The sequence below is a fragment of the Crotalus tigris genome, unplaced genomic scaffold (assembly GCF_016545835.1).
Source record: "Crotalus tigris isolate CLP2741 ecotype Arizona unplaced genomic scaffold, ASM1654583v1 scf7180000020317.251278, whole genome shotgun sequence".
Classification (NCBI taxonomy): domain Eukaryota; kingdom Metazoa; phylum Chordata; class Lepidosauria; order Squamata; family Viperidae; genus Crotalus; species Crotalus tigris.
Window position 1 is genome coordinate 133,207 of NW_024097961.1, and position 12,095 is coordinate 145,301.

A 12,095-nucleotide genomic window follows, 5' to 3' on the forward strand; every position below is an offset into this window, starting at 1 on the left:
ACGATCAGATGAGCTAATTCTACCTTATTGTAAGGCTATATTAACAGAATTGCAGTTTTGAAAGTAGAAACTTCCTACAACCTCTTTTAATTGTTTGAGCCATTGAAGCTGGTCTTTCTTACCTTTCTTTCTCTGTCCATTAAGCTGCTGAGGGTTCCTCCCTCTCTTGTCTGATTGTTTCCTTGGCAGCATCTTTTCCCCTTACACCCCCCCAAGGTCATCCACACATCCCATTATAGATGGGGATCAGTCAACTTAAACCTTGTCTTACTAGCAGCATAACAAAATTTGTCAACATCCGAAAAGGAAGAGTCCCTTTGATCAGTAAGCAGAATTTACATGTAGAAAGAATCAGAGTGACTTGGAAATAAAATAGATTCTAATATCTGTCTATCAGCAGCACTGTAATAAATGTGGGCAAATTCTATAGTTCTTATAGCACATGAACATAATCAAACAGTACATAGAATTTCTTTGTATCTGCCTTGCAAAATGGCTGAAGGAAGAGCAATAAACTGAGCAAGTGTTAAAGTCCTTCTCAGCTTGTATGTGTTAATATTGCTTAAATATGCCATTAGTTTAAATACGTAAGATTGGCTGCTCAGGAATTAGAATCTGGTATTTTTGTCTTTTCATATAATTCAGATAGACCGCATTTCCACTGTACTGAAATGTTTTCTATTCTATTTTTCTATATATGTTGGGTAAATCTGGATTGTTATAAAGGAAGATTGATTGATATGTTGTGGAAGCTTTATTACATAAAACAATGGTGCTATTGAATTTGGAATATTAACTATGTCTGTATTTTTCTTTTCTTTCAGGACCCCCTGTAAGTACCAAAGCTTTTGACTCTGCTATGAAGAGCACATCTGTGGGTAAAGTGAATGGGCCCTGGGGCAAGGGAGAGAACAGTTTTTAAATTAATAATTTTCTGCCATTTAGATTCACAAATGCATTCGTTTCCTTTTCACGTGGATAGCAGCATATTCCATGATGGGAAGAAAAAAAGCCTTTGACTTCTCTGAGCTCGGCTAGGACTGATGAGTTGGTTAAAAACATCACTGAGAGTTCAGAAGCAAACATATTATATTTGTATAGTCAAAAGAACAAACATTTGAGAATCTGCTACCTCGACTTAATTATTGCCTAAGTATATTGTGCCTGAGTTTTTCTAGTGCTAGTGCTGTCAAATTGTAGTTATATTGAACACTATAGTGTTCACCAAGTGGGGCTGACATTGTGTAGCAGAAAATGAACTTCTCAAAACAAAATAATGAGTGGAGAATGACAGCATAGCAGCATGACGGGGATCTAGGATGAATGGCAGTTCGAGACCGACAGGAAATTAGAATAAGAAAAAATAGCAACAGTGAGATAGGGATGGAAAAGGTAGGAAGGGAAACATTGATGCATCTATTGAAGAGAGACAGTGAAAGCTAGGATGTTGGACTATATATCAGATGACTACTTGGTCAATAAACATATTCACGAGTTTTAAATCATGGATTTGAATAGTCTAGCTGGCTTCTAGGAGTGACACTTTTCATCCAACCTTTTGCCTTTGTATTACAAATAGCATTCAAATAAATAAAAGAAAGACTTCTATTGCCCTCTGTAATTTAGTAGATGGTAGCTGCAGGTTGTCTGGGGAAATATTAAATGAAGTGTAATATTTTCTAAACAATATGATGATTTGATGCAAATGTGAGTTACTCCCAGGATAAAAATGAATTATAACATACCGGTTTGTGGGAAGGGAGTCTACTGGAAGTCTGGATGTTTTATTTTTGCCGGCTGTTTTATGTTGTGGGCTTTTGGCCGTAGCAAAATATTTGTTCCGCCACTTCTCCTCCCTAAACCCTATCATGAACACCAGGATATATCAAGCTGTCTGTACAGAATTAGATTAGCCATCAAACTAGCCTAGCATTTTCTGCTTTAACTGGGAATAGCTTGGCTAAGCCCACCTGGCAACATTGCTTCCTACAAATGCTCAACTAGAAATGCCGATGAACAGGCTTTTTGTGCCATTCTTGAAGTCCAAAATCCAACTCAGTAACTCTTTCACTATTCAGATCCATTGTTCTTTGTGCCATCATCTCCTTTGTTCTGTGTCTGTGTTTTATTTTTCAGGGTCCTACAGGAAGACCTGGCCTTCCGGTAAATCCCTCCCCCCTCTTCTTTTTGTATTTTCCTTCTCTTTTCTTCCTTTCTTGACACCTGCAATCCATACTACATGCTTACAGTACAAGTTATAAATAGAGAGGAATATTTAGGAGGAGGGTTTTAAAACTGAGTTGTAAAGAGGGCTAAGTTTCCAGAATATGATGTTCTGCCATTGCATTAGCTGAGGATCATTCCCTTTCAAAGAAATGACTTTCCTAAGAACTTATGTTGCTTAAGGTATTTCTTGCCCTGCCCCACTTCTGGTTTTGCTTCTCGGATCTAGCCCCACAACGGAAAAGGCGCACTCATGAAAAGAATATACATCTGAGAATATTTCAAGTCAGACAACATCCAAAGGATTTTAGATTCTCAGCATTTCCAGATTTAGCTTGTGAATTATTGCAAGCCTGGTCAAATATTATTTTGGATATGGAAATGATTTGCAGATTCTTTGGAACAAATCCCATCATGGGAGAATATAAACTTCATGATACAAGAATATAAATAAACCTCAGTGAACTAGGATGATCATATGGAGAATAAATAAGTGACCAGGCAATATTTTAATTAGAACTAGCCGAATATATACAGATTTGGAGGCAACCTTTTGTAGTAGTTGCATTTCATCATGCCAGACTTTACTTCCTCCCCTGCCTATTCAAAAGGAGATGAAGGGAGAAAAAATTGGCTTGAAGTACATAGAGACAAAACATCAAAATACCAGAGAAGAATAGACATGGACTGAAACGGGCTACTCTGTACTAGACAGCAAACAGATTAAATCTGTTTTGTCTAAGTGGTAAGGAGATGCCCATTAATTAGATGTTAAGTGGTCTGGGTTATTTTTTCTTCAGTCCTTTCAGTCACAAAATTCCATGAACAAAAAAGACCAAATATTAAGGTGGGTTTAGTCCAAACCAAACCACAGGAAAATTGCTATGAGGCAAGAGGCCAGCCTTCGGACATTAGCATCCTAGCAACCTGCCTATCATATTTATGGGAGTGTTAAGAATTAAAGAAGTTTCCTTGGATTGATCAGTCTTTGATTTATATCTGAGCCTCTAGTCTATTAGATACGCAGGATTACAGCGGATCTCATCAATAATCATTGGTCCCAATGGACGAGACTGATAGGAATTAGAATCGAACAATATCTGCAGGTTCACATATTCCCCATCTTTGAATTTTGCAGACATGGGAGCATGTTCAGTGGAAACCCAAATTTAGCATCTTAAAGGAGTCTCCCAGATCTACACCTAAGTACCTTCCTTGTGTGAGGTACTTGGAGGTCAGACTGTTGGGAAATTAGAGAGTTGAGTCCTTGTAACTTTTTGTTCATTTTCTACCTGTGGCAGAAAGCCAATGTTGATTCTTCAGAACACAACAGTACAAAAACCAGATACATAAAAATCAGAGAAATTGTACAGAATCATATTTTTTTTCCTGCTTTCATGCTCTGCTAGCCTTCCATAGAGGAGCAAAGGAGCTATGTTTAGTTTCAGCAAAGGCAACTTCCACAGCCCCCTTATCATGTGGAACTGAGGGATACTACATAGTCAGCAGAAAATGAAACTGCACATATGTAATAAAAGGCTCAAACAAAAATATCTATTTTTAGTTTTTATTAAAATGGGTATGGTTACAAATAGGTTTGAACACATTTGTCCTTAATTCTACCACAATCCCATACCTTAGTCTCTGACTCATGTAAATATGAGTGACAATTTGCTGTATTGTTTACTGCCTAATGCAGGGGTCTTCAAACTTGACCCTTTTATGACTTGTGCTGGCATGCTGGCTGAGGAATTCTGGGAGTTGAAGTCCACAAGTCATAAAAGGGCCAAGTTTGAAGGCCCCTGGCCTAATGCTTGTTTATATTATCTCCTGTATTTTAGATTTTGTCTTCTCCAGAGACAATAAATACAAGATAATTATTTTTCCAGGCAGTAGAAACATTCAGCATTAAGCTCTTATGATGTTATGAATCTAGTGACCATAATAAATTTTACTATCACCAGGAATCAAAAATATCCTCAGCTTCCTGAAATAACCATTCAGGTTCAAAAGAGAAGATAAGGATAGTAGAGTTCAATGGATAGTGTGATTCATATCTTTAGGTAACATATATGATTTCTGAAGGCTAACCAGCAAGCAAACAACACAGACCCAGAGTATATTTCCTAAAAACCTTCAGGGTGGAAAACAAAATATAGACCTTTTTTCACTTTGATTTTGTATACTATTTGGCTGTTCCAGTGATAAACATAATAGAAACATGATAGATCACCAGACATGCAATATTGAATTGTTATTCTAGGAAATATGTACCACTTTACTGTAAGGTGATACGTTTTACTCATAAATGAATGTATTTCTTGTCATCATGTTTATGATCATCCTTCTCTCATAAGAATGTATTGCTTATTCTTAATGCTGTAAGTAAGGATGCAGGTATCGTGCAATTCCATTTGAGCCCAGCATGTATATGAGATGCAGAAATGAAATTGTCTCCTATCTTACCTCATTCATCACACCCTTCCTTCCTTCCTTCCTTCCTTCCTTCCTTCCTTCCTTCCTTCCTTCCTTCCTTCCTTCCTTCCTTCCTTCCTTCCTTTCCCTGGCATGTTTGTAAGTCTTATGGTTACAAAAATTTGCTTGATTGAATCTTGGCAGGGTTTCCTGAACAAAACCCATGTGGTTTGTTATATAAATATCTTGGTCCACAATATTCCAGTCCAATTTCTAAATATTTAGATTTACTAGAAAGACTAAGAACAAGTCTGTAACCCTCTGACTTACGGATATTTGCAGACAATGTGGAACAGGATTTTATCCAGATGTTTGGTGAATAAGCATCTTCCAATGTTGCAGAATGTGAATACAATAATATGATTGAAAAAACATTGGATACTATTATTTGGATAATAATATTATTATTAAACATGTTATAATGTATTCAATAATGGTCTTATTGTTACAGGAAAATTAAAATAAATAATAAATAAATTACAATAAAAAGAGAAAAACTGAAAAAATATAGACCTCTGACACAAAAACTTGCAGTGTTATACAAATAACTTTTCAGTTATACAGATGACTTTACTGTGTTGGACCATGGCAGTTGATAAACAATTCAATGATCTTCCAAACACATATTCTTATGGATAAAATCCAAAATCATCAGTGCAATTGTCTAAATGTTCATATTTAAATGAATTTGTGTCAATTTTTATCATTACATGTGGTCAATTGCCAATTATCTTCTGATTTTGTGTTAATTGTTAGGGAGACAAAGGAGCCATGGGAATCCGTGGACAGCCGGTAAGTCTTAAGTCACTTAAATTTATTTGTCATTACTGCTTCCAAACCTGCAGCTACTAAACTGATCTACAAATATGTGATATAAATTTTCAATTACTTGTGCTATGTCTACTCAGAAATAATCCCTAGTTAGTTCAATAAGCTTTCTCCAAGACTTCAAATATGCACAGAATGGTGGCTTAATTTGTTTTCATATTTATTTCACCTTAACTACAGATATATGTATTATTGCAACTGAAATCTTCCTGTTACTGGAAAATACAATTCCCAGATAGCTCATGAGATATACTAGTCTGAAACACTGGAGTTTTTAAAGAAGAGACTGGACAACCATTTGTCTGAAATGATATAGGGTTTCCTGCTTCAGTAGGGGGTTGGACTAGAAGACCTCCAAGGTCCCTTCCAACTCTGTTATTCTGTTAAATTCATAACATGGACATTGAATCAGCATAGGTCACAGAAAGTCTTTCCAAATCTATTATTTTGTTAGAAGTTTTGTTTTAGTATCAGATTTGGTATATGAATGAAGGCCTTTAGGAAGAGCTTTATTTCTTCCTTTTTTTTTCAAGAATTGAGAAAAAGTGCATTAAAATGAGTAAGTTCAGTAATCACTTTAGGCGTGATTTTTGCTTAAGAAAGGGCATTGTTAGAATGGAACAAAACACCAATAGGAACATTGTACTGATAATTTTTTTAACAAACAATTAACATCTGTTCAATCCCCACATCACCTCCCAAAAAAGTTTCAACAATTTGTTCTTTAGCCGTTTCTTCTATGCCAATGTTTCTCAACCTCAGCCACTTTAAGATGGCTCTGCTGGCTGAGGAATTCTCGGAGTTGGTCCATCCATCTTAAAGTGGCTGAGGTTGAGAAACACTGTTCTATGCTTTCTGCATGCTTTCCTTGATGAACATTACTGTCAGCCATCTTCCTGACTCTAATGCAGGGGTCTTCAAACTTGGCCCTTTTATGACTTGTGGACCAACTCCCAGAATTCCTCAGCCAGCATGCCTGGCTGAGGAATTCTGGGAGCTGAAGTCCACAGGTCATAAAAGGGCCAAGTTTGAAGACCCCTGTTTTAATGTATACTAAAGATGGAATAATAAAGTTTCATATTTTTTGTAAACAAAAAACTATTACAATGATGATCCTCTATTTTAATACAAATTTTATGGAGGTTATTGATCCACCACTCATCTACCTGCACTAGGAAATAAGAAAATGGATATTTTTCTATCTATTTTTCTTCTACTTCTTCTAATGAAGGTTTCTGACTTTCAGGGCAATAAGCAATGTACCCTATTATTTGAGTCCTGAATCTTTTCTCCTATTTTCTGAAAACCATACATATATCTATAGAAGCTAGAGAAGGAGAGAGAGGAAGAGAGAGCCACAAACACACACCCAAATCCCCTTTTTATTGGGGCAATTAAATATTCTGTTTCATATAAAGCTGATCCTACTGAGGGGAGTGGTTTCTACTCAGAATTTGGAAAAATAGGTTTTTAAATGCCTAGCATAACAAAGATGATATACCAAAAGCATACAAACACTTCAGATAACATGAGATGTTGTTCTTAATGGGAATATACAAAACTTTCCTGAAAAGTTATTCTAAACTTACTGAAAACAATAAAACATGATAGATATGTATGAGGGGAAGCAGTTTCTAAATGGACTTTACTAGGTTATAGAGCAGGGGTCTTCAAACCTGACCCTTTTATGACTTCTGGACTTCAACTCTCAGATTTCCTCAGAAATTCAGTTCCAACACTATTTAAACGCTTTGACTTTTTCACGAGTTTTGCTTAAGCAGGAGCCTTCCCTGTTCACCATCAATTTACTTTGAGGTTATGGATACATACCTAACAGAAATGGCTGGTGTCCCACTAACATCACTAGTGGGTGTCAAATCACCATTTTCCTTGGTAGTTCTATAGTTATAGTCCTTTTATCCAGTGTTGTCCTCTTGGGCACAATGTAAGGGGGAATTTAACAATGTTGTTGTTTTTCATTCCTCAAAAAAATGCCTTGGCCAACAAGAATTGGAAACATCCTAATTAAGCAACACCATCTTCAAAATAGCGACTTGTTCCTGAAAATAGAAGGGCCAGAGATACTTGTTAGATTTCTACCAGATTTAGACCAATTTAGCTAACTCTCTAAATCTCTTGCTAACATTTCCAAATGTTTTGCCATCCTAGTTTATTCTTAACAGTTATATTTTATCTTTTCATCTTCATAATATTATGTGGACACATAGCACACTGTGATTCAAAACAGCTCTTGGACTGTCACTTTAATCTGAAGGACAACACTTATGTATACAAATGATCCCATATAAGCATCCCTAAGCATTAAACATGCCCAGAAGAATCTTTCTCTTTTGTTGCACAATCACATGAAATTTCAGCTTTTTGACAGAATAATATTGATAACATTTCTATCAGTCAATTGCAAAAGGCCATACTGCTTAGATTCACATATATACTATGCTGATATATATTATGACATGCTAGCTTCTTGTTCCTGGGAAGAACTTGATGTGTATGAAGGCCAATACCAGCCAAAAAAACCTGCCAATCGTGACTTCACACTGTTGTGAACAACCATAATATTAATAACATTAAGAGAACAGATTCACACACATATACATTCAATCATGATACCGTACTTCTCATTTCTAATGTAAAAAGTACATTTCAGAAACTATATTTCTTTTTCCCTATATAACTGGTTAATAAAAATTGTGAAAGAGAACTTTAAAAAAGAATTTTTGAAGGTGATTTAAATGTAAGAAAATCAAAATCAGGGTCACTTCACCATGCTTGTATGTTAACATTAAATCATGCATGTTTCACTGTTTGTCTTTTCTTTTCCAATTTTCTTTTTGGCATGAGTGTGTATTTGTGCTTAGTGTGCCTTAACACTGACTCCTATGTTTTGTATCTCTCTTTCTCTCCCCCTTCACCCTGTTGCATGTGGCTGCGACTGATATAATGGTGGCCCAGGGAGTCAAGGGTCCACCTGGAGAGAAGGTGAGTCAGCTTTTTCCAGTTAACCACTTCAGATGGGGGTTGTCAATAGTTGTGGTCCATCACCACTAGACTGTCATTGTGATTTAAATTGCAGCACATGAGACAACTCCCAGGAGCTGAAAGAGATTGTCCTGAGAAGTAGACCTGGCCTTGGGCAACCAGAGATTTGCCTAATTTCCATCCTAATCTAGCCCAAATCCTATAAACAAGCGAGCAAGCAAGAAATGATTACTGTCCAGTCAGGGTCAAGTCAAAGAAAAGCACTTATCTGTCATCCCTGATCTTGATAAGCTAAGCATGATCAGACCAGATTAACACATGAATGGGAGACCATCAGTAGAAAAGGTGGAGCTTCAGTCGTACCATCATGGTCACAATCTTGATTTTTTTTAATTATTATTCTTATACACTGTAAACTTCCTTAGGCTGTAGGCTAGTTAGAAAAATATTCCAGAATGAAGTTGCAATTTCCATATCATTGCTATGTAAACTATATGGACATGCCTCTAAAAGATCTTGCCCTTTTATCAAAGGCCATTATTAATCAAAAAAGCCATCTTATTTTACAAAAATTAATACATGCAAATACATGCACATCTTCAAAATAGCAATTTGTTCCTGAAAATAAATAGAAGGGCCAGAGATACTTGTTAGATTTCTACCAGTTGTTTTTTTGTTGTTGTTTTTTTTGCATTAGTGGCTTATAAAATGAGATTTAGACCAATTTAGCTAACTCTCTAAATCTCTTGCTAACATTTCCAAATGTTTTGCCATCCTAGTTTATTCCTAACAGTTATATTTTATCCTTTCATCATAATATTATGTGGACACATAGCACACTGTGATTCAAAACAGCTCTTGGACTGTCACTTTACAACAATTATGTATAGTTTGACAAGATTTTTTTTAAAAAAATATATTCTGTTGAAAAAGCTCAGAGATGATCTAAAGTTTCAGAAATTTTGATTTGTTTACTATAATTTACACTAGCATGGCCAAAGCTTCTTTGCATGGATGGTCAGATAAACCCACTGTTTGCAGCTGGCCTTATCTGATACTTTCTGGAACTGTTTTCAGTTTCATAACTAAGAGCTGTGCTTGGAGAGTCCAGGAAAATGACACCTGGAGATGTAGTTAACTCTACCAGCTGCATCCTAGACAGCCTCACCTCGGCACAATTGGTTGAGTAAGATTCACAGAATTCCAGATGCAAACTTTATATTTCGTCTGCAAAGGAAGCCTCATCAACTAACTGAGGAAAGCAAATGAAAGAGGATCTTAAAATATTCTTTTCAATCCATGGTTGCCTTTCTGCTGCAGTTCACACCCTATAGAAATGGCATTTTTTAAAAGGCCCCATTCCGTCAATGGAATCAAAAGTCTACATAGCATTGCTAAAAGATGATTTATGCAGTCAAAATCAGACAGTGTAAAGCATTGTGTTCTCAGACTAACAAAAACATTTTGAGTCCATGCACTTGTAGACAGAGACTGCATGACAAAATAAATTCCACAGCCTTTTACAGGTAGCTTGCTTCTTAATTACTCTTAAACCCCAGATTAAACAAGATAGCTTTGCAATGGAGAAGAATGTTCATTGGACCCAAGATAAATTTGGCATCCAATAATGGTTTTTATGGTCATGAGGTGAGATTACTTTCCATTCCTGAGGAATTCAGAGTACTGTTTTGATCCAGTTTCAGGATAGATCCAAAATGGCTCCCTGTTTTGATTGGAAAAGGCCTGGGGACTTGCAGTTAAAACCTGCTTTTAATCACAATGAAGAATATGTGTGTGTATTGTTCTTTTTAATCTCCCTTTATATAAATGTTTCATTTCCTCTTATTATTTCTTTGGCCACAAGTTCCTTTCAGCCGTCTCCTCTCGTTCCTTTGAATTTTTCACTCTAAATACTCACTTTGGCATTATTGCTTACCTTCATCATTGTCTCCTTGTTTTTTTCTGCCTCTTTTTTAATATTAATCTCTAACCTGCTTTTTAAAATTTTTGTTTTGGTCTTCTTTTCTACATACACATTCTCTCTCTTTGTCCCTGCAGGGAGCTCCAGGAGAGGCTGGCATGTCCATCATTGGTCCCCGTGGACCTCCAGTAAGTTTCCATGTCTTCTGATTATTTCCTCCAGGTGTTTAAAGCAGTGTTTCTTAATCTTGACCATTTTCTGATTCATCCCACACCCCGTAAAGCAGTGTTTCTCAAACTTGACAACTTTAAGATGTGTGGACTTCAACTCCCAGTATTCCCCAGCCAGCCAGCCACCCCATGCTGGCTGAGGAATACTGGGAGTTGAAGTCCACACATCTTAAAGTTGTCAAGTTTGAAAAACATTGCTTTACAGGGTGTGGGATGAATCACAGAAAAGGGTTAGGGAATCCTAAGATCCTACTGGCATCTGTTCTCAAGTGACTGTATTATGATGTGGTTTCTGCCAGTGGCTAAGTTTGTTTTTATGCTGAAATTGCAGAATATATTGGTTAGAAAGTGTACTGCCTCAGCACAAAAACCTCAAAAAATGATTTTATCAGCATTTTTCTCTCCTATGTTTACAAAGGAAGAAAACATTCCCAGATCTAAACAGAGCAACTAACATCAATGGGCCAAATTATGCAATCTCAGCATTTCAGCAAAGCATAAATATAAGGAAAACCAGCCAACTGTTAATATAGTAGAGAATTCAGAATCATCACAAGAGAAAATTACACATGCATGCCTAAGGTAATTTTGTACACATTGAGAGGTACAGAGAAAATCCATTTCACAGTAGGAAATTTGGGACAAAGAAAGGTTGTGGGCTACTTTCCATTTGTCCATTTAATACAGAGAAAAGTAAGGTTTTACACTTAGGCAAGAAAAAACAAATATACAGGTACAGATTAGGTGAAACTTGGCTTAATAGGAATAACCATGAGAGGTGTTTTGGACTCCTAGTGGACAATCACTTAAATATGAACCAGCAGTGTGCCGCAGCTGCCTAAAAAGCCAATGTACTCCTACGTTGCATAAACATAGAATCAAGATCATGTGAAGTGTTATTATTGTTTTATAAGGCTCTGGTAAGACCTCACTTGAAATACTGCATCCAGTTTTGGTCACCACAATATAAAAAAGATGTTGAGACTCTGGAAGGAGTGCAGAGAAGAGCAATAAAGATGATTAGGGGGCTGGAGGCTAAAACATATGAAGAACAGTTGTGGAGGCTTGCAGTTTGCAAACGCGGCACAGGCGGACATTCAGGGCGATCGCTCTCCCCTCCATCTGGTTTTCTCCTACCGGGGGACCCTGAAAAGGGTTGGAGGTCGCCCTAGAAGGGCGACGAGCATGAAGAGGACCTCTGAGTGATCACAGAAGGGCGGCAGCCCTCCCATTTGATCTGGGACAGTTGTTCTAATTGACAGGGAAAAGACCGTCCATCAACATGGTCCGTCATTAAACTGCTACCAGCCGAGGCCAAAATTACAAACAAGCACTTTGAAAGCAACGCGGAGGAATTGGGTGAGACTCTACCTTCTCTATACCCCAAGTAACTCTCCTGTTAAAAGCTTTTTGAA

General features: G+C 36.9%; 1 protein-coding gene across 1 annotated transcript in view; it reads left to right on the forward strand.

The window, feature by feature from the left end:
- Positions 1-239: 239 nt before the first annotated feature.
- The window catches only part of LOC120318604 (collagen alpha-1(XIII) chain-like), a 105,760-nt gene continuing 93,904 nt past the window's right edge, over positions 240-12,095 (forward strand). The window contains exons 1-6 of the mRNA XM_039366420.1: positions 240-324; positions 825-832; positions 2,137-2,163; positions 5,455-5,490; positions 8,503-8,529; positions 10,588-10,638. Of these exons, the coding sequence (XP_039222354.1) occupies positions 240-324; positions 825-832; positions 2,137-2,163; positions 5,455-5,490; positions 8,503-8,529; positions 10,588-10,638 (234 nt within the window). The remainder of the gene's footprint in view (positions 325-824; positions 833-2,136; positions 2,164-5,454; positions 5,491-8,502; positions 8,530-10,587; positions 10,639-12,095) is intronic.